The 22,445-nt window shown below is 37.8% G+C and overlaps 1 protein-coding gene across 1 annotated transcript in view; it reads right to left on the bottom strand.

Annotated features, from left to right (window-relative positions):
- Nucleotides 1–22,445, bottom strand: part of ENOX1 (ecto-NOX disulfide-thiol exchanger 1) — a gene marked incomplete at its 3' end in the record, with an annotated part of 138,140 nt that overhangs the window by 47,611 nt on the left and 68,084 nt on the right. Inside the window, exons 6-7 of the mRNA XM_080613609.1 lie at nucleotides 19,817–19,923; nucleotides 16,387–16,504 (exon numbers count right to left, since the gene is read on the bottom strand). Coding sequence (XP_080469735.1) covers nucleotides 16,387–16,504; nucleotides 19,817–19,923 — 225 coding nt within the window. The remainder of the gene's footprint in view (nucleotides 1–16,386; nucleotides 16,505–19,816; nucleotides 19,924–22,445) is intronic.

Genomic DNA, 22,445 nt, shown 5'->3' on the forward strand with positions numbered 1-22,445 from the left:
ATAGTTGGTTCTTACCATGTGCAGAGTGGTTAGCAGAAAAGGAAAATAAGTCAGAGACAGATATTGAGTGGACCCCAGGGGCTACAGCTCATGCAACACTGGGTAACTGTTTCAAACAAAATCAGAAATGCTCTTTGTGTTGACCTAACATAATTATAAATTTAAGATATTTACATTTTAGTGCATTAAAATTAAAATAATTCTGAATTCAGAACCAATGTCCCCTTTGATTCCAAACAAAATATATATTATATATAAAACTAATGATATTTAAAAATTATTTTCATTATAATAATTATATGTATTAATATGTAATTAATTTTCTATAAAGAAAGATACTTAATTGAACAGTAAATTAAAATTAGAAGAGAATTTGGGGGGCAAGGAATCTGCATTTTTAAAAAGTAAGTATTTTTCAAATTTTTACAGAAATTTTTTCTCTGATTGAAAAAAGCTGATGAATGCAGTTTTAGTTGGAAAAAAACACCAAAACGCTTACTCAGCTTATCTCCATGCTACTTCTCAGGCTATTTTAAGTTTGGTAGCTCAGTTACTCGTCTACAAAATTCCTCTCTGAGACACGATAAAAAGTATCTTAGTACAAAAAGACAATAAATGCTGAAAGCATTTACAGAAGAACTATATACAAGAAAGTTATATCAAAAGAAAACTCTGTCAAGAATCCTGAATAGCTGCCTGTGGTGCAAGCAGAAGAAAATATTCCTACCTAAACAAACACAGCTGGAAACCAACTCAATATACGCTTTACAGCACTTTTTATTGAGGGATGCAAAATGATACCTGCCAGTCTCAGAGCAGTTGGAGGAAGATTGTACATATATAAGTGGGAGAAGCCTTCACATTGATATTTTGAGGACATCTAAAAGGTTAGTGTGATTTCCTTGTGCTGAGGCAGAAGTGCTATATACAGTTTGGTAACAGCCTCAGTGTCAAGATAAATTCGATGTAGTGGGCTCAGGCTAGACCCAAATTGAAAAGACACTCTTTTTACAAGAAGTGACTGTCTGATCAGAAATCCACTGAAGTCTAAGGACAAACTCATTGACTGATGCCTCAGAGAAAAATAAACAACTTTATTTTTCTAGGACATCTGTCTCGGATAGTTAGGAGCATGCTTTCTTTATGAGTAGTACTGATCTGTACCTTTTACTTTTAGCTGGTGCTCTGTTGACTACATTTAACCTAATATATAATAATGCCCATCGGAGACAACGCAGAGTAAGTCTTCACAGGTGATACAGGGTAACTGAAGTATTTTATGACTCACATCATGTCATAGTGGCTAGGGAATGATGTGAACATGCCACATCTCTGGATGTATCTATGTATCAAGGCTATCAGGGGAATTAAAAATTTTCTACCAGTTCTATTAAAGCACACCTGTGCTGTGCATTTCTCATTAGATGATCATTAGATGATGCCCTAATAACATTAGAATTACCATTAATGGCAGACTACTAATTCACAAACTAGGGACATTCTGAGACAAAACGTATAAGCAGGTTATCTCAAGAGTCTGAGGTAATCTGGAAGTAGTACCTGAAAAACAAAGAGCAAACACTAAAAACAGTAACAGAAAATTTGCCTGTAAATTCTAGAGCACAGACTTCCCTTAGGTTCTCCTAGCAGAACTTTTCCATAGATTCTTTTTTTTATAGATTCTTCTATACTTGTATAGAAATGGATTGTAAAGTTGCAAACTTCTGTGCTTATTTGTCTTTCTTCAGATTTTTGGTCTAAACACTTCAGAGGAATTTCTTAGGATTTTGGAACTTTAGCCAATGCATTTATAGTGAGGCTGATGAAAAGAGATGAAGAGCATATTCCCAAACCTTCCTGCCATCTGAGTTCTACTAATGCCATTATCCTAATTTTCTGACTTGAAAATAGGATTTTAAATTATATAATGCTCCTTTTGATAACAGCAATGAGAAAAGCATCAAAAACTGCTAAAATAATGGCCGTTACGATGGTAATTTTTGGCATCACTCCCATCGCAGAGCATTTACAATGTCAAAAAAGAAAAAAAAGCCATCTTGCAAGACATAGCTACTTCTTCAAAGAATTTTCAGCTTGAGGGACTGAACAAATATAGAAGGACACAAAGTCCACAACTATAAATACAAACATTGAAAGTTATCCCTGGCCTCTAGCTACCTTGCTTGTTTTTCAAATAGGTGAACTGTGAGTCAGTCCAACCCAGGAAAAATCAGCTAGGAAAAATGTTTCTGGAAGGTCTGGAAGGGCATGAGCTATTTCTTGATGCTGTAGAAAACAGGGTAAGTTATACAATAATGGCACTTGTCACTCATAAGGAAGATTGTCTTAGCAGAAGTATAGCATGGACAGTGTTAGAAGATACATTGTGTGTCATCTTGAGAAAGTGCTCAAAGAGAGAGACAAAGAAAAGGAACTCCTAGAAGTCAAACAGGAGGTCACAAGGTTTGGGTATGAATTTTGATAGAATAAATGCAAAAGGGCAGAGCTAGGTGGAACAACAGAAAATTCTGGACCTGTGTTCAATATGTAAAGGGAGAAAAAAGGAAGTGTGGAAAGGCTCCTGGTGGTGGCACAAGAAAGGCAGTGGCATTTTTAACAGTTACTAGGTTATGAGGAAGAGTTCATAAGTGAGTAATGGGCCCAGTTTCATACTGAATGAGAAACTGTGAGAAGATACATTGGTGTGTAAGTGCTGGCATGTGTCAGGAAAGGGTGATGCTGAGCCTGTGGCTGCCTTGAAGGAAAAAAGTTTCATACGCTAGGTGGGACTGCTACACCCTCATTCGTTTTACCTTATGAAGCTGTATTTAGTGCTTTAACCCACAGGAAATTGATTTTGTGCTACAGTTTGAGGATCCCATGACAGTCATTCAGTGGCAGGGGTGTGTGAGGTGATGCCAGTGAGGGACCCACACCTTGAGGTGGATGGGAAGGTAAGGTTTGCAAGGTGATGGAAAGGAAAGCATGGCCCTCATTGCAGATGGAAATTGCTGGATGGCTCCTGAAGTGGCGGACATACTGAGCAACTAAAAACCTGTTAACCTGTGTTGTATGTATAACTGCCCAGGTATAGATCCACTTGTCTCACACCTGACTTTTGTAAACCCTACCATAAAAACTGAGCTCTGAGAACAAGTTTTAGTTATACATGCTCTGTGCGCAGTTCAAAGGCATTTAGGAAAGCAACTCTTCAACGGTATCTCTAAGAAGCTTACTGGAAGAGTAAGGCTAAGGTAAACCTTGATCACTTTGAGGCATCTTCTCAGACCACTTTATAACAGTGTCATGTTCCTGAGTCCCCCAAAATCTAAAGTGGTTTTGATCCATTGCCTCAAGTTCCTAGAGGAACTTTCTTTTCTTTATGGACAGTTACTAAATACCTGATCACCACCATAAATGGTGCTCGGATATCAAAGTGGATGCATACAAATATGTCTGATATTAGCAGATAAAAGCAACATTATTCCTATACTGCATTCTTTAATAAATGCTCCCTTCATTGTTTTCCCATGTTTCTGCAAAAATAGACTATGTCACAATCATCTTTAAAAAATAGAAATCCTTTGCTTGAAGCTTAAAAGCAGCTATCTGACTAGCCTGAATAAACTGTGAAAACAGAATTAGAATGGTACAAAAATAAATAATTAGGGGCAATTAGAAGCTAACCAAGCCATGAACAGTTTCTTCTTTCCCCTTCAGACATAATGTAACCAAACAATGAAGCAATTCCAACATTTTCTTTCATGTTAGGTACACTTCATTTGAATGTCTCAGTACCTGCAAATTTAAACTCTAAGGGCACTAATTATCCTATATGTAGAGGGGTTATTGTCATTAATGTTAGTGGGAGTTAGGGCCTACACACAGGGAGGGAGATATATTCTTTTACAAAATCTGCTTTATTCAGGTGCAGTTGCTTCAAAGTCCTTTCCTCACTATGCAGCCTATGTTCAATGCAGAGGAGCTCATTATACCAGTTATGTTCATGATGATACCAGATGTTCAAATTGAATACTCATGAGAATTATTTTCAGGCTTCCTATTCACATGAAACTTGCTGGCAAACAATTAGTAAGTGGAAGTATGCTAAAAAAAAAAAAATAAAAAAATAAGAAGAAAAAAAGAAAGAAAAAGGAAAAGTTGCACCATCATTTAACTGCAATTTTATCAATTCCATCCAGTACAGACAGATGTATCATTTGAGAAATCTCTCTGAAGAAGGATTTTCATAGTTTTCAAAATTTCTTCCTGCCTAGCAGACCAGCAATAGCACTGTTCTTTCCTAGGTTTACTACACACGTGGCTTAGCAGTAATTTATGAAGGCTTATTATTTGTTGTGTAATGAAGCATATCTCTTTGCAAATAACAAAGAAGGTGGAGGGAAAGGGAGGGCAGATGACACTCCAGCTGGGCCTGGTAACAAAAGTAGCATGCAAACTCTGGCTCTGCGGTGGACTGAGAATGCCCCAGAGAGCAAAGAGACTTCCAACTTCTGTGGTGTTATGATGAGTCTTATGTTATATGACATTTTATTTAAAGCCCTAGAGTAATCATTAATTAAAAACTTCCTTTAAGTTTCTGGACAAGTGGCTTCCAAACTTTCCAGACAGTGGATCAGTACCAGCTTTCCATGTTTTACCATGCTCTCACAAACTCCAACTTTTAATTAAAAACACTAACGAGGCAATTTAGCCTCAGTGTTTCAGCCAGTCCTAGGAATAAGATGCAGATTACTTACTACAGTCTTACAAATGATCATTGACTCAGAAGCTCAGTTTGGGATCACTGATCACCTCATGGCTGCAGAAAACCACTCAAACAGTGAAACCACTTTCTCTAAAGGGCTCAAAACCCAGAAGGCTGATTTCCCACGTTAAGCCAATCTTTCTACCCCTCTTTTCATATTTTTCTGTCTTTTATCTTTGTATTGTTTATGTTCAGTTTACTTCCTCCTTGAGTTCCAAATGCATGAGTCCATCTCTGTTTGTTTGTAATTCTTACTTGCCTGACATTTCCAGATATTTCTCACTTCCCTCACTCATACTTATTTTGCAGCATGTTCTCCAGTCCCCTCTTACCCATTTCTGTCCCAGATAAATTTCAGCATTAAGTGTTTTGGACTTTTTCTACAAAGATGTCACATCAAATTACTGAAATGCGTATTTAGAATTTGGAAGAGATCACTTAGTTACAATAATATCAAAGCCTGTCACATTTTAGGTCTATTTTACTTGACAGCGTATCTTCGGAGAACAGGAATCTACATAGCTTGTAAATGATACTTTGACAGTTGCTAGTTAATCTGCCTCACTGAGAACAGTTTCTCCAGGTCACCTCTTTAAAGCAAAGGACCCTTTTCCCCTCTCCCTTTTGGGCTACATTTCTTCTACCACCACCCATGACACCACCACCCAACTTGGCATGTGCATAGGATGAGACAGGAGAGGGAAAAGTTGGCTCTGCACAGATAACTGTTAGTTAGGTTTGTTGTTGCATTGCCTTTACTGCTTGGCTCTCCTCTTGAACTAGAGACATAGGAATCAAACTATCATAAGAAAATACAGGGGTATAACTGACCAAAAATAGCAGTTCTCAGATATTTTCAAAATTCAGTAAGAATCACACCTGTTCACTTTTCAAAGCTATTTGGTTTGTGATGAGGAGAATTTTTTGGATACTTTATGTTTACCAGTAACTGCTGCCTCAGTTAAATACAATTAATCAAGTACTGAATCTCTTTCAAAGCTTCTGCCTTCTTACCTAATTGATAAATAGAACTGTTGCAACACTTTTACAGAGATTGCACTTTAAAGATGCCAGCAAAGAAGTAACCTTTTCCTTTAATCAATGATATTAAAAAAATTACTTTATTCCTTTAACACTAAAAGGGAACAGAGGCGATTTTAGTCTTGAGGGAGAAGGAATATGTTTACTCAAGTAAGAAAAGTGCTGGTTACTGAGGAGACCCCAAGTGGCATTGATGACCCTCTGCCACATCAGTAATGGAAAAATGCTACTTGTATTGATGGTACTTTGCAACTGAGGGTACAGACATTTAAACTCTGCATAACACAAGAGATGCTGATGAATGTTCAGTGTTTCGTATATGTTATGTTATTCTTATGTATACTGCATAAATGGATTTTATGTATGTGTGTACACATGATAGCTAAATTACTTAGGATATTCAAACTTTATTGCATATAGATAAACATCTGTGTAGGTAGGTTACTGATGGTTACTTCTTAGGAGTCAAAGTAATTGATATATTTTTATTCAGACAAAGAATAAACACTGGCATTTACAAAATGCATGGCTGCATTGCTGCTGTTGGCATTCAAACTAGGAATTGCATTCATGCTCAGCATCACTGCGTCAACTTGAAAAGGAAGAATCTGTAGGGCTTATAAATACGAAGAAACTGTCATTGCTACTTGGAAACAAACTTGACAGTCTGCACATGAATCCCTCAGTTTGTCACATTCATTAGGGAAGAAAAGGCTGATCTGAGTGTTTTAAGTGATTATGGTGGCTTGAATTGTTCTGATTATAACAGGCAAATTTTGTTTGTAGGCAAACTGCTTTCTATAAATGTGAGGATAAACCACTTTTGTACAAAATTCTATTGCACCTTAAATTGCAGGAGAGCATTTACCCACCTATCTCTTTGACTTCGTACTGAATTGGACGGATGAGCTAATTTTTCTTCTAAAACTGTGCATAATACTGAAATACTTGCTCAGTTACTTTGGCCTTATGTAAAAATAGTTCTTAAATAGGGGAACATGTTTTTACTCCTTTCAAAGGCATAAGCACCACTCTCAACTACTGTGAGGGTGGTGAGGCACTGGAACAGGCTGCCCAAGGAAGCTGTGAATGCTCCATCCCTGGCAGTGTTTAAGGCCAGGCTGGACGAGGCTTTGAGCAACCTAGTCTAGCAGAAGTTGTCCATGCCTATGGCAGGGAGGTTGGAACTAGACGATCTTAAGGTCCTTTCTCACACAAACCATTCTGTGATTCTATGATCACATGAAGCTCGTAATTTCTTGACTCTCACATTCAGAGACAGCATATCTTGATCCATTTATCCCTTACGTGAATGGAAGGGTGTCCAGAAGAGCTGTATGTGCAAGCAAAAACATTCTTTTCTCCCCTGCATCCTGTCTCCAGCATATTGAGTATCTGCACAGACAGGGCACTGTGCTTCTCCACAATTTAACATGTTTTGTAGGTACTTTTTCAGCTAACAGAAAAAATAAAGTGTGTTGCAAACTTGCAGATGACAGGGTTCTACAGAGCTTAGTGGTGCTTCCAGACCCTTCAGAGACAGACAATTTATTGCAATTTGCAAAAAGTGTGTAACTTTGAAGAGATAACTGTGAAAAACTCCTTGTAACAGACTTTCTGGTTAAGCCACTGCTTTTAGGACTTTGTATCTGTGGGTGTTGAGCAGAAGGTGAGTGCAAACACTCCAAGCAGCAGGCAGTAGCTTGTAGGATCAAGGTCCAACAACACAGTCATCTCAAAACCTATCAACAAAACACGATGAGACAGATGGCTACCTGATAACAGAGAGACATAGGGAGAGCTATTGCTTTTTATCATATTTTTTCCTCAACTATTAAAAATGCTTCCTTGTCTCCAGAGCTTAGGTATTCAAGAGGGAAGACAGTCTATATCTGACACATGAGAAAGAAGCAATGAAGAAACTGATGTTGTGTTCTAGCAACCACTCAAATCTCTTCAGAAAGATCTCTGGTTGACATGTGAGGTGGTCATTTGGCAGTTGTAGAAGCAGCTGAGCAATCGCTGGATACAAGTGCTGTAAAGACATGCTTGGCACAGTTGCACCTGATGAAACTTGCAATGCACCAAATACGTGGAGGGCTGAATAAACAAAGAAGTTGCAACTATTTTGCCCATCAAAAGGCAAAAAAACCCAACCAACCAAACAAAACAATTAGAACTCGCAATTAAATTTTTCTTTTAACACAGAAAAAACAAAATTTCCTTCTTTAGAGTTCTGTATGCTGGTGTTGAAGGAGACACATGGTAGATTTAGTAGAGAAATTGAATAAAAAGTTATGGTTTTAGTACGGTACCTAGTTCTTCAGCCTGTCAGTTCATATCCTAGAGGATTGTTCTTTGTTTTCTCTCTACCATGAATCTAAAACCAAATAAGACTAAAAGGAGATTACTCACCTCCAAGCAACTTTGAATTCATTTGGTTTTCAACTTTATAACTGAATCCTTTAATATGTTCGTCATAAAAATGTTATACTATGGATATGTGTCATTAGTAGGAAGCTTATTTTCTTGAGACAGCTTTTAAGACAAAAACCAAAGAGCAGGACATCATGAAACTCCTCTGAATTTAAGATTAATTCACCAAAGTAAACCAGCATCACTAACTCATAGTTTTGGGAACTTCTATGGCCATCCAGCTTCGAGCATGAGCTCTGCTGGGTGTGTTTTTAAATCCTGGCATGCCACCACATGACAGAGCGGCAGTCAGCTGGACACACAAAGAAGGAGAAGCTGCATACTTTGAAAAGATATCTTTTAATGCTTTGGAAACTTCAGCCAGCCTTCCACTGCTCATGACATAAGGATGCTTCCCAAACCAGCAATAATGAGTTTAGAAGCTTGTACTGATGTTGGATTAGGCTCTGCTTTCTGATCATTATCTGCCCTGACACTTTAGCAATGGCTGATGTTTCTTGGATTTAACAGTGGATAAGAAGGTACCTAAACCTTCACCTTAAACAATATCTTCAAGTTCCTCTAATGTGCTGGGGTGAAAAGGGTTTCTGAAAACAACAGGGCATGAAGGGCAGCATAATTAGAAAAACCTAAACTCAAAAGCTTAGTTTAAACGATAATAGAAATGCTCTTTCATTGGAGGTCAGAAATAGGGTTTAGGCTGAAGCCACTCTTGAAGGAATATGTTCTTTATCCTCTGTTCAGAATCAACTGTCTTCACTGTTATAAATAGGGTTCATCCTCTTGAAGTCTAAATATGAGAGTAAGAGCTCAAAAGCTTTATGTTGGAGAGGGCACTATAAGGAAGGTCACTTTATAGAAAGTATGAAGTGTAATTGGGAGAAGAATGCTAGTACCAGCTATATCAGATTGTGAGGAAGCCAAAACCAGCATATGTTCTAATATTGTCTTTTATTGATTTTGCTGCCAAAATCCCACTTCAACAATGTTACAGCCACACTTCAGGATCCTTAATGGAGGGGGATGGAGAAAATCAATATACAGAGCTTGCTTCTGCTCCTGCTGAAGTCAATGCAAGTTTCATTATTAACTGCAATGAGCACAGGACAGAGTTCAGACTATTTTGTCACTTTGTGTTTATTTTTTCTTTCCGTTTTTATTTAACTGCCTAAGGGGCAATGTGTACTGTTATCCTCTGTTTTAGAAAAGCCCCATTTAAATAGGGCAATTCCCTACCAAACTGCAAGTCTACACATTCAGAAATGATGCCTTGCTTTATGAATCCTAATGAAAAATTATAGCCTGTATCCTGAACTGGGAAAGTTACAATAAAATACAAAGGATTTGAAATAAATTCTAATAACAAAATCATTTCTTGCTTAAAAATATTTTCATTCAGATATGAAGTAAATAAAAACAGTTTATCTTTCACTGAATTGTAAAATACTGCTTTCAATGTGCATTTTTTGCTCTGTTACAAATAGAGGGGATGCACCCAAAATTCTCTTCACTACTATTTTAACGTTATTTACACAAAACGAAATCTGCTAAAATTATCTCCAAAAATTATAAGCAATATTCCAGCAACATGCTGTTAATTTTGTTCTAGCATGAACGCAAAACATATTTTAACATGCTGTCAAAATGAGACACTAAGAATGTCAATAAAATTACACTAAAATAAATGTAAATTTAGATTGCTGTCACAAGTGGCTGCTTGGTTTTGTGAAGATGTTAGGTTGCTATAGCATTTTCCATAGCGACTTTGCATCTTATTACATAAATAATCCCTCAGTGTCCTTAAAGCCTACTAAAACCAGGATTAAATCTATTCTCATATGTAATGATCCTGCATAAAACCTTATCAGTATGAAATACCCAGAAAATGTGATAAAATGTAATCTAGATAATAGTATTTCCGGCGGTTGAAAAGCATCAAAGCGCAACAGACTTGTTTTGTAGTAAACAGGACATCCTCCTAAAACCCATACTAGAAAAATGCCTTTGAAGTGTCTGTTTCCTCTAAAAATTAAAAGTTAGGTTAACCCCTTCCCTGCTGTGTTCACAGCACCAGCACAGACTTCTACCCCAAAGCCGATGTGCTGTGCATGATCCAGAGGAACTGGCCCAGTACCTGGGAGAGGACAAGGCTCCTTTCATTCCCCAGGGAAGACAGGCTTGGCACTTACCTTCAGCCCTGATTCATCAAGGCATTTCTGCTAAATCCAGCTGCACAAGAAGCATTATTAGAGCCAAACAGACTTAAAACCAGGGCCATAAAATTAGGTCCCTGCCTATATGCTTCCTGAATTTCAGCCTATTTTTGTAAAAGCTGTGGGAAAAATGGAATGCATTTTAAGGCAGAAAATTGGAGTCTGCCTGATGATAGCAGCTGGGAACTGGCATCCTGTGAAAGACGCTAGAGCAGAGTTTTGCTGGTGGAGAGGGAATAATCATCTTGTGCTGCTTTCTAGTGATCACCCCTGATGGTCCGAGGGAGAAGAGCTGATTGTCTGCTGTGTCCGGAGCATTTCCATTCAAAGAGAAGTTACTCCACTCAAATAGCTCAGAGGGATTGTTCAGCTGTCTTCTCAGGCCAGACAGGGAACCATGTCAGTACAGTGACAATTCAGAGCTCCAGATTTTAAATACATTCTTTTCTTCAAGATTGCTTATAAAACCTTTCTAATAGCTTCTGTTAGCAGAGTTTATTTTCCTCTACATATGCTTTTATATGTTTATTACTGCAGGGTTGATTATGATACCAGCTGCTGATGGCTTTGAAATGGAATTGATTTATTTAGGAAAAGATCATGTTAGCCCATTAATTTCTAAAGTAAATAATTTTTTTTAATTCTGGACTTATTAAATATAAGTATCACTTTCACAAAATCTGATGCCGAAAAGCTATGAGATGGAGATGTAATGACAGAAAAATAAATCAGACTTGTGTTTAAAACAGAATCTCCCATAAATGCCAGAAGATTAGACTTACAAGAAAGGAAGGGAGAAATATCTGATCTCTGGGTTCAGGAGGAAGAAGATCTGACATGAGATCTGCCCATTGGAAGAAAAGGAAGAGCAAAGCTCAGCTCCCCACAGCTGGGGCTCAGCAATTTCTATTCAAAGTTGTAACAAGCTATATAAAGCTTTCTTACCAGTTTAATCCAGCTATAAAACACAATTTTCACTCCATGTGTGCATCTCTGCATTCACACAAGCCTTAGAGGAAGCAGAAAGATGACTGAATTTCAGAGAGAAGATGAATAAGCATCACACAGATGACTTCGGTGTTGTTTCAGGCTTTTCTTGAAGACTTGCCAGGCTTGCAACTTTCAAGATAGACTTGTGAACAATATCACAAAGCCTGTTTTATGCTGTGTGCACCAGGGTGCATTTTTACAAGGACTTACAGTCTTCGGTGAAATGGACTGCCTATGGACTGCCGGTGAGATTCATCCTATCTCCTATGGCAATCTGATGCTGCAGGCAGGACAGATCAGTTCAGAACAGCATTAAAGACCCAGGGTACTGTTCAAGACAGAAAAAGCTTCAATATTCAAATTTGGCACCTACTTTAGTTATGTTTGAAAATCCCGCCATAGAGGGTATCTTTCCTGACTTGGAAAGTATACCTATCTTACGTGTTCAAACTGGGCTTTCACTACATAACTTGCTATTTATTATTTGAATGCAGTTCCTAAGATGTTATGTTACTTCATCACAGGTAATACCATGGTGGTAAAATCCTCCAGAAGCCCAGTGAGTAGGTTACTGCAATCTGTTGAGCTGGAGAGAGCCCTATACAAAGGCGCTTATCATCCACATGGACAGAAGAGGCAGTGGCTGAACGAAAGGAAGCATCCTTGTCTCCATTTGATAGCAGGGAACTGAGATAACACAAATTAATTGATTAGTCCAGGCAGGGGGTATACAGAAGAGCTGGGATTTGGCCCAGAGCTCTGGGATCCCAGTCAAAAGCCTTAATCATGCGATTATCCTTCCTGTGTTCTTCTGCAAGCACTGTGCATTTCCTTCTTCTCCACGGTGCCAGCCACAGTCTCCCATTGAAGTTGGAGTTGCTAGAATTAATAGTACGTTGCTGAAAACTGCAAAAGGAAGAGGTTAACCCATCTCCCTTTAAAATAAAATTACAGGTGCCTTCTAGGCATAAACCAAACTTCAGCTTTTTTCTACAACACACAGCTTCACTTCGTTAATTCTTAAAATTACTTTGGAGGCTTTTACTTGTGGATCCTTACTCCCAGTGCCAGCAGGTGGGAGACGAAGTATCCATAAATCCTGATCATTCTGAAGATTTTTGTATATCCTTTAGACTCTAGCACTGAATCACTTTTTTTCCCCATTGAGCTCATGCTTCAATAGCTGCACCTTGACTTTTAAATGTATTAACTGAGTTGCCAATCATCATTATTATTTTCTCAGCAACCTCCAAGCTTTCAGCAATCCTCTTGTCCCTTCCAAACTCCAAAACCCATATTGCAGAAAAATCACTGTTTAAAGGCTGATTTTTTTTGGGGGAAAAAAAAAATAATAAAAGAACAGCTGATCCCACAGGTGGATTCACGAGGTCTCAGATCAGCCTTTTACCAGGTTTTCCACTAATTCAAATCACCTTTAGTCTGTGAAACCAGGAGGATTTCCTGTAAAGTAGGCATGTATGGTAGTTCAGCCAACTTACTGGATTCTCTGGAGGGATCCTTGAAGGGTCCTTTCGGTGGCTGGAGATGTTTTCCAAAAGAAAAAGCAGGTAATGATGCCTTCCTTCTCCTTGAAGATTCAGCTTGCACATGACAGAGTAAGAAAGATACTAACTATACCTGGGGAGAATGACCTGTAAAATACCTGGAGGAGCAGAAGGTCTTTATGCATGAGGCAATGCCCCAGCCCTGCAACACAGACTAGAGGAAGACAGGTTCAGGAGACTGGAGGTCCCAATTCTCACTCTTGCTCTGCCACTGAGTTGCTAATGTCAGTAAATCAAGCTCATAAACAACCAGGAGAAGAGCAATTGTCAGATGAAATATGATTTGAGTCTAGAAAGGAGTGATGTACTTTGCAACAAGTCCCTCTGGAGCTGTTCTGTATTGTTATAAGTAGCAAGCCCAAATCTTGCCAAACAAGTGGCTACTAGATTTCTAATATTTCAACTTGATCTCCTGCATGACTTACTTAGTATCTTGCACAACTTGAATTAAAAATGCAAACCATTCCTAGTAAAAGCTTTTTCATCACCTACCCAAATCCCCAGAACTTTCTGTCTACAAAGACCTCAGGTCACTGTAATGTTCCTCTGAAACCTGAAATCCAGCACTTCTGGATAAGCATTCAGGCACTTAAGTCCTTTTGCACAGCAACCTGTTGTACTGTGTTTCCAAATGATGGAGCTGGAATCCACCTTCTTTTTTCAGGATGATGAATAGGTTTCTCTTCAGATATCCTAGAGGAAAGTTTTCATTCTAGGTAGTCTAGCTGTGAGGAAATGTGACACAGCACCATGCTATCTAGATGCTCATCTTCTTGTATTAGCAGCAATGTAACTAAGTGAACTAGTGAAAAATGACCTGACACAGCTATTGAAGCCTGCTGTCCCCTGCTGTAGCTTTGGGGATGGTAACTTCCCAGGAGTCTCGTTCCCACTGTTGAGTAGGACAGGCTGAAAAATAATATCCTCCAGAAGACCACTAGGATGGCAGACGGGCAGTCAGAATTCTGGAACTATCCAAATTGATTCATCATGTCTCATTGCTTCAGCCACTTTCAGACTTAGATTTTCAAGCCTTTATGTGTGTGCACTATCCTTGAACTGAAGTGGCACAATATCTTCTTTGTATTATACAAAGCTTGCCCTTGCCATGGGTAAGCATTTAGACAAATGCTTTAAGAAAAGGGGTTAAAAATAAAGAAAGTGCCAATGTTTTCTTACTGTGCAGAATTGTTTCTTTGTGAGAACAGATTCTTTAAAAGACATTCTTTGTAAAACAGAGGTTACTGTGAATACAAATAGTACTCCAGTGAGATAAAAGGGTGGTTCTGGGCTGACATACTCAAAAAACAAAAAAAAAAAAAAAAAAGAAAAAGAGAAGGCAGCTGACACAAATAGTTTCGGGTTTGTTTTTTGTGTTTTGTTTTGATTGGGGTTTTTTTTTAAATGATAAGAGAAGGAAGGAAGAATCACTTCTCCACATAAAAATGGAAAAAAAAAGTGCTTCTCTCACTTCCTTTTCATTTACCAAGGTTTTATACTCAGTAACTTTTCTAGTTTAACTTCAAGTTTCCTCTATTGTCAATGGAAGAAGAAACAAATGTACTTGCTTTAGTTCAGAATGTAATGTTGGAAAGAGAAAGCTATAAAAATTTTAGAGCTGGATGACTCTATGTATGCAGCAGGCCGAATGAACTACACTAAGGTCAAAATGACGATGAATGATACAAGGGACCATATGGATTCATATTGCTACATTTTGATTCAGTATGGAATACAGTACTTGGTTTGCTACTGTTATCACTGAGGGGACTCATTATAACAATACAAATAAACTGAAGTTGTTCAGGAAGGAATGCTGTAGAAATTTCAGATATCAAAATTTTTTATAGAGATGTCCCTTTTTGTGAAAGAAAACCAAACATGCTTTCCTATTTGTGATGTTATAAAAAGACTGGCATAGCTCTGCCCTAAGCATACATATGTTAAACCTAGCTGAGTTTATAAATATGACCATTCAGAACATCATTGTTCCTCTTCTGATGTGCAGGCTGTGGGTATTTCAGGCTCTACCTTCCTGTTGTTAATTCTAATGACTTCCCTCCATAAAAGTGGATACAGTCAAGGCAAAATGATTAGATATTCATAAAAATCTCTGACTGCTAGCAGTGCTTTGTCTGCAGCGACTCACTGTCTTAGCTCCAAACATTCTGCTAATGGTGTCTAATTTTCTAATTCAAATCTACACAATTAGCCAAGCAAAATTAAGGCTGCCTTCTACAGGTTTTATTGTGGTATTTTTCTTCCAGTGAAAGTATTGAATCTCCCCTCAAGAAAGATGTCATAGTAAAAATTTCTTTGCTAGAATGACACTCCTTCCTTTGGTCTTTACTTCTGAAGCCATTTGATCTCACACAACATCTTGTCTCAGGAGGAGCCAAAGAGCTCTTCTCTAGGTAAGCTTGAATCCACACTTTTGTGCCAGCATACAAGGTCAAATGCATGAAATACTTTCCTTTCTTAATATGGTGCTTGTATGCAAAGGAGTAAATAATTATCCTTATCATCAGGCTCTCAGTTTCTTTCCACATTAATTCCCTTCTTCTTTACCTGTATAAAGATCACTGCTGGCCAGCAGTTTCCAGTCATGCTTTGGCTACAGCTTTTGCAAATTTTGTTTCCAAAGATGAATGACTAAGCATGTAAACCCTTGTTAGCTGCTCACAACTTTATTAGACAATGTCAAGAAATCAAGCAAAGCATTCATACAGATCATGTTACCAGTCAGTAATTCAGGCAGCTTCTGAGTCACCTCTTGCTGTCCACCCTGGATAGCAGACTATTTGTAGGAGGCTGAAAAAATTGCTTTTATTTATTCATATTGCATGCCCCCTTGTCTTTTCTTTCATGATAGCCACCTAACAACTGTTAAATTATTACAGCATGAAGTATCATATTGTGAACCATGTACCCTTAACAGATAATTCCACAAAACACACAGTTAATATGGTATGGTGTATTTGGTAGAGAGTTCATACAGTATTGTTTATGTATTTGTTCAAAAGAAAGGTAAGGCTTAGAGAATAGTACCAAAACAGAACTTCACTTGGCCTCATAGTAAGACATTGTTGCAAGCATAGAAGGAAGAAGAAGACTGCAGAGTGCACTAAAGAAACACAATGCTTCTAGACAAGGGCAGAATTGGAGAATTTTCATCATTACAGATCATAGCAGGTGACAGACACCTCCTAGTGACAGCTTGCATCATTCAAATAACTAATTTATGAGGGCTTAAAATAAGATACTGTGTTATATAATCAGCTATTAATGTGTCATTTCTCATACGTAAGAGGTTTTTTGCTTTAAAAAAACAATAGTCACATATAATTGACATTATAATGGGACTTGGCTTTACCTGAGTCATCTACTCTCAGCTTTTTACTAGGATTGTCACCACTGTCATCATCGGACATTTCCATCTCCTCTTCCCGGCGGATTCCCATGAGCTGTTCACTGTGAGCATTTCGGAGCTCCTAAAACCCAAAATGACCTTCTGTCAGTATTAACTTCCTTAAAGTCATTATGTATTATTTAGTATCTGGTTTTAATGCTGCTCTGATTTTAATTATACATCATTTATCATTGTAATCATATTTATTTGTATATGAATATTTATAACAACAGTAGCACAGGGAATTCTTCCTGTGAAAGAACAGAGTTTATCAAAGGCAACACTCAGGGAAAACAAAGGAGAAAGTGAGTCTCCATGTTGAGTGATCTTTAGTTCTGCTAAACATAGGAGAATGCTTTAATAGCAGGGATGATGCTTAAAACTGTATATAAAACAGACTGATAAAAGAGATAGTCAGCTTGCTTAAGGTATAGATAATTCTTGCTTCTCTTTGCCACTTGGGGTAGGATTCACCCAGTCTAGTGTAGGTGTCTCCATTAAACAAAGTCATATTAACTACACCCTAAAAGTGCCTGGTTCTCTCTGCTGATGGTAAAAGCAGCTGAAAGCATCCAGTGCAGACAGAGCACTCTGTATTGCAAGTGCCTAATGCTAGCCAAATGAATCTCACTCGCTGTTCCTATGCCCAGATCTCCTTGGATTTAAAAGACAACACCCCATAATGCTGTCCAGCAAATCTCTGCATTTTGATCCAAAATGAGTGCCAGTGCTGACAGCCTGGTCTCTGGATGACAGCGTCCAGGGCAGGCAGGCAGGCTGGGAGACCCTGCATATGTCATTAGGTAAAGGATCAGCAAGCATGCCAGCTTTGTGAGAGTCTAGACAGTCTTTGTTCTGAGTAGAAAAGCCGGCACGGGTGTAGTGGCTGGCTTTTTAATGGCAGCGCTGAGAAGATTGAGAGGACTCTATTTTGTCCTAATAATCCTGTCAGGTGTAACATGGGGATGCTGCACCGTGATTAGTGTAGGCCTTGTCCGTCTGCAGACAGCTAATTTTTCTGCCAACAAAGAGCTTAATTCCCAAAGAGGTGGTTTGAAATCTCTGAAACAAGGAAGACTCGTGTGGAAGGAGGAGACAGCACTGAGGAGTCCAACCGCTGCTCCCTGCAATTAACAATAAGCTGCCAGAGAGGGACTGCATAAAAAAAGCGAAGGCGTTTCCCTTGAGCTGTACCCTTGCTTCATTGTCAGATCTCAAATATTCTGATAAATGTATATGTGTCCATTAATCCCAGCAAAGGCAAGGCAGCTAATTAGTGGGTGCTTTACATGAGAATAATTTCAAATTAAAAAAGAAGTGATTAAAAAGGTAAATTGCCGACCAGTGTCTCACGCAATCAGAGGCACCTCCGGAATAAATTAGTACAGCATTTCTTAATTCTTTATTGGAAAAGGCCACCTGCACTTTTTCCTGAGAAGTATACTGCATACATGAGCAGACATCTGCTTACATTTACTCCCTCTTTAGGGGATAAATGTCCTTGATGCATCAATGTCTACATTAACAGCAAAGTCAATAATCTTCCACAGAGAATGGCTGTATGTGTGAATGTTGATTTGGGTTTGGGTTTCTTAAATTCAGAAAAAAAGGAGAAGGTGATCAGTTAATTAAACAAATTAGCAGATAATGTCATGGTTAGAAAATAGGATTTAAATCAAAGATGCCATTTGGTACATTTCTATCTTATTTCAATCTGAAAACCAGGCATTTCTAAATATATCCTAAAATATACTGGTTTAGTGAGAGCCTCAACATGTTTTTGAATTGTTTTAGTTGCCCTCTTCTTAGAAAAACCAAAGGCAATGACATTTGAAAAAAAATGAATAGTGAATTAACACTTCTGGAAAACTCAACTCTTACACATTTCAGTTTATTAAAGATTTAAAAGCGAGAAAATGAATGACACACCACATCCCTTTACAGAAAGTTAGTTTAAGAAGGGATGGTCTTAACAGAATTGAAATAGTCTACTAGCAGATAATATTTTCATGCTTCTCTAGAAGATAAGACAAACATCAATCCCCAACTTCCCAACTTTCAATTGAACAAAGGCTTTATCCACTACTTACATGAAATATTTGTGAGCAAAATGCAAAATACAGTTTGTACCAATAAATTACGCTAACATTTTATTTTAAGTGTCCCATTATTGTGAACTCATTTGGTATTCACCATAATAACACTGATAATAAAGAATTCATTTGGTATTCATGTGGATGTTACAGTTAGTGCCATTGGTATTCAACTGTAATTTAGCATTAGTTAATGGGCACTTAAAATGTTATCCAAATGATTTATATCGCAGCACTTTAGTGTTTCTCAAGCTAAGTGTACAACACTTCTTCTACAAGTGTACTACAAAATAATTAAATAAGTGCACCTTACCTTCTAAAGTTTTTATTCTGAGACACAGAAAATCATTTAGAGGACTGTGATACTAATAATTAACATACTGTATTACATGAAAATAAACCAAGTGTATGTAAGTTGCTCATATTAAAAAGAAAAAAAATAAAGGAAGAAGAAAGAAAGAAAACAAAGACAGCGGTACTTACTTTGTAAAATACAGGCTCATAGCGTATATACTGAATTAAAAACGAAAGCTGGATGACCAAAACACAGGATGAGGTCTACTGCTTCCTTTGCTGCCACTCGCAGCAAGGGGAGTTAGAATCCCATTTCCTCTGCTCATGCTTATGAGAGACACACATGCATGGTCCCACACTGCTAACTCTGTGTGTGATTATATTAATACTGTTTTCTTTGCAAGCATAATACTTAGAATCAATACAAATGATGTATCTACTTTTTAGAAGTTCAGCATAAAACAAATTGAAAGGAGTATGTCATTCTTCTGGACTTAATATGCTTAAGTCATTACTTAGGAAAGAAATTGTCTATTTTATTTTCAGGCAAAGTCATCTTATAATGACCATATAATGGCACAATGAGAAAAAAAAAAATCAGTACTACAGAATATTTCTTTTAAAAACAGATCACGATGACTCCTAAAATGATACTTTTCAGCAATAATTCTTAATTCTATTCTTAGTTGAAAATATTGTTCCTAATTTCACTCCTGCAGTTCATTATTTCAGGTAGTAAACATAATCCTCCAATGATTTACCAAATTTTGCATGAAAAATAAAAGCACATTGCTCTCTGTCTTAGTGCTATTTAATGACTATTATCATAATGAGAGCAATGGGAGAAATTCATACTGTAGATGAGATTGTATAATGGCCAGTTGATTAACAGCTAAAATGGTAGCCATAAATATTGCTGAATACACTGTGTCCAGCTACAATCACACTTGTTCTGTGTCAATCCAGCTGTGAGATGATGGGTAGAAAGTAATAATAAAATCACCAACCTCAGAATGCTTTCGCCAAATGTCTATGTTCTTTCGCTGGGCTTTCGAGAAATGGTCCCAAGCTTTTTGTCTGGTAGAAGCGTTGAAAACGGCGACAATCTGCTCAACTTTGGTGAACAAGGAAGTCAAACAAGACAAGCAATTTATGTTGTGATCACTATAGAGAAGCAAAGCAAAGACACTAGGAGTCTATGGATGATGTCATTACTGAAACAACATCATCAATATCCATCCAATGATGTGTCTTTTGTACTTACATTTTATCAATGTTGGAGATGTCTCCCTTCAAGTCTGTCTCCATAACTTTAGTCTATACTTCTAACTATGTACCACAAACCACACATGCAGCTGCTCCCCCGTGATGTCGTCTACAGCTCTCTGCACAGCCACATGCTTTTACATGTGTGCCTATAGGTGTGCGACTACAGATTTGACACTTGAGGCATAAACCTGACACATGTTCCCCTGAGGCAGCTGTGTACAGATGTGCAGGCTATACAAACCAAAGCGTGAGAGACAAGCAGGCTTTGCTTTGACGAGTGACTAGCTGATAGTTGGAATTTGTCAGCAGATGGGAAGGGCTAAACCACACATTAACGCTGCACCCTATAACTGCAGCTGCTGCTTCTCTTTTATGTAATATAAATGGGCTCACCTGTGGTAGATCATTCTGCCCTGTGTCCATGGCCTATGTATTTTTATGTACATGAACAGTCTCAATTTTTGCATATAAGATGAAGAAAAGATGTGAAATGGGCTTCCCGCATTCAGCTCTAATGAATTTGTTCTGAAGCCAGAAATCAATATTTAGGTCAATTATCTAGGATAATTCAGATCCTTAAGTTTTTAGCTACTTGTTCACTGTAGTTCAGAACTTTTTCTCCCAACACTCTTTTCTTTCTTTTTGCATCAGCTACAAGAAATGTTGAGCTTCCACAGCAGTGGCCTGCCTCGAAATGCTTTGACCAAGATGTAAGTTGCCTTGGTCCCAGCACAGTTAACTGAAGTATCACCAGGAAAACCAGATTTTCTACAAATGACTAGGGCTGTCCTACTGAGTAAACAATTGTGCTGTTCTATGGAGTCAAACTGGAAAATGCTTCAACTCTTTGACAAGATTTTTGGACATTTATCTTTTTAGATTGTTGGGCTAAAATGACATCCACTGTTTCGTAAAGCTGCAGCTTGCAGCACCTCCCTACTCTCTCACTGAGAAATGGTGTCAGGAGTGTTGTAACACTCCCTGATCTAGTCTCTCATCATCAAGTTGATCAACGGCTGATCTCCCCTCAAGTCATAGATGTAGAGGATCTTACATACATAGCAACCTATCTATCTTTCCTGAAATGGTAAGCTCACCTAGTAAGTCAGTTATGCATCTTTCATCTCTAGTCCTGAAAATTTACCTCGCTTACTTGAATAGGAGCACAATCCTATTCTGTTTTTTACCCCTTTTCAGGCTGCTTTCAAATTCAGGAAGATTACAACATTTTGAGACACATTTGGAAGGTTTTCACTGCAATCATCAAGGCTGGTCAATTAACTTCTAAAGCCACAGAAAATAAATGTAACCTTTTAAAATTAATACTTATATATAGTTTATATTAAAGAAGGTTCCTCAAAACTACTGAGGCCATCAGATACATTTGTCTGTTCATATTTTAATAGCAGATATGATAATTTCGGTCATATTAGAAATATATCAGAACTTGCTTGGAGTGAAGGGTGGTTGTATCAAGGAAGTTATGTTGTGCATATTTATTCAATTAATTTGAAAAGAATGAAAATGCTAAAGCACTCTATTATTATGTGTATAGAAACTGAGGCTAGAATTTAATTACTATCGTTGTGTTGATGACCGAGGTGCTCAGAAAATCTTGCTTAATTAATAATCTGTTTTTCGTTTGCAAGTGGAAGTTCAAATAGAAAAGATTCATAAGGATATGAGGAAGGGCTGGTTTGCCATTTTTCACTAATAGGTATTAATAAGATCATCTGAATTTTTAAAAATATTTGAACTTTCAAGTGTTTCATTTCCATTCTGTGAACAGGTGCTAAGATTTATCAAAAGTCATTATCTGATCATTTCAGAAACTCTTCTCAATGGAAACACAAGCTAGTAAGATGTCAAAGAGTTTTCTTGCATAACTGAAGTAGACAAAGTGAGTAGAAAAAGGATCTCCTTCACTTACCTAACTTTCAGAAATGAAAAAAACCTAAAGGAGGTAGGATACTGTGAGTACTAGATGATAAAAGCCAAGACATTTAAACAAACCTTATGCAAAGAAGCTAGGAAAAATAAGAAAAGGGAAATGCAGAAGAGAATATGAATTTAGTTCATAGCAAAGACCAACATCCCACTACTCTTTTCAGAGAAACTGTCAATGTATGTACAGCAATTTCACGGCAATCTAGGCTAGGAAATGTTGCAAATATCCACAGGTAACACCCAACATAAAAGGTCTCTAAGCTTTACATTAGAGCTAAAAAGCAACCAATGCCATGGCCTGATAATACAGGAAAGTGCCTTCATTTTCTCATCAACCAACACCCCCAAGTCCTTCTCCGCAGGGCTGCTCTGATTCACTTCTTTGCCCAACCTGTAGCTGTGCCTGGGATTGCTCCGATC

The sequence above is a fragment of the Psittacula echo genome (genome assembly GCF_963264785.1).
Source record: "Psittacula echo genome assembly, chromosome: 3".
Taxonomy (NCBI): domain Eukaryota; kingdom Metazoa; phylum Chordata; class Aves; order Psittaciformes; family Psittacidae; genus Psittacula; species Psittacula echo.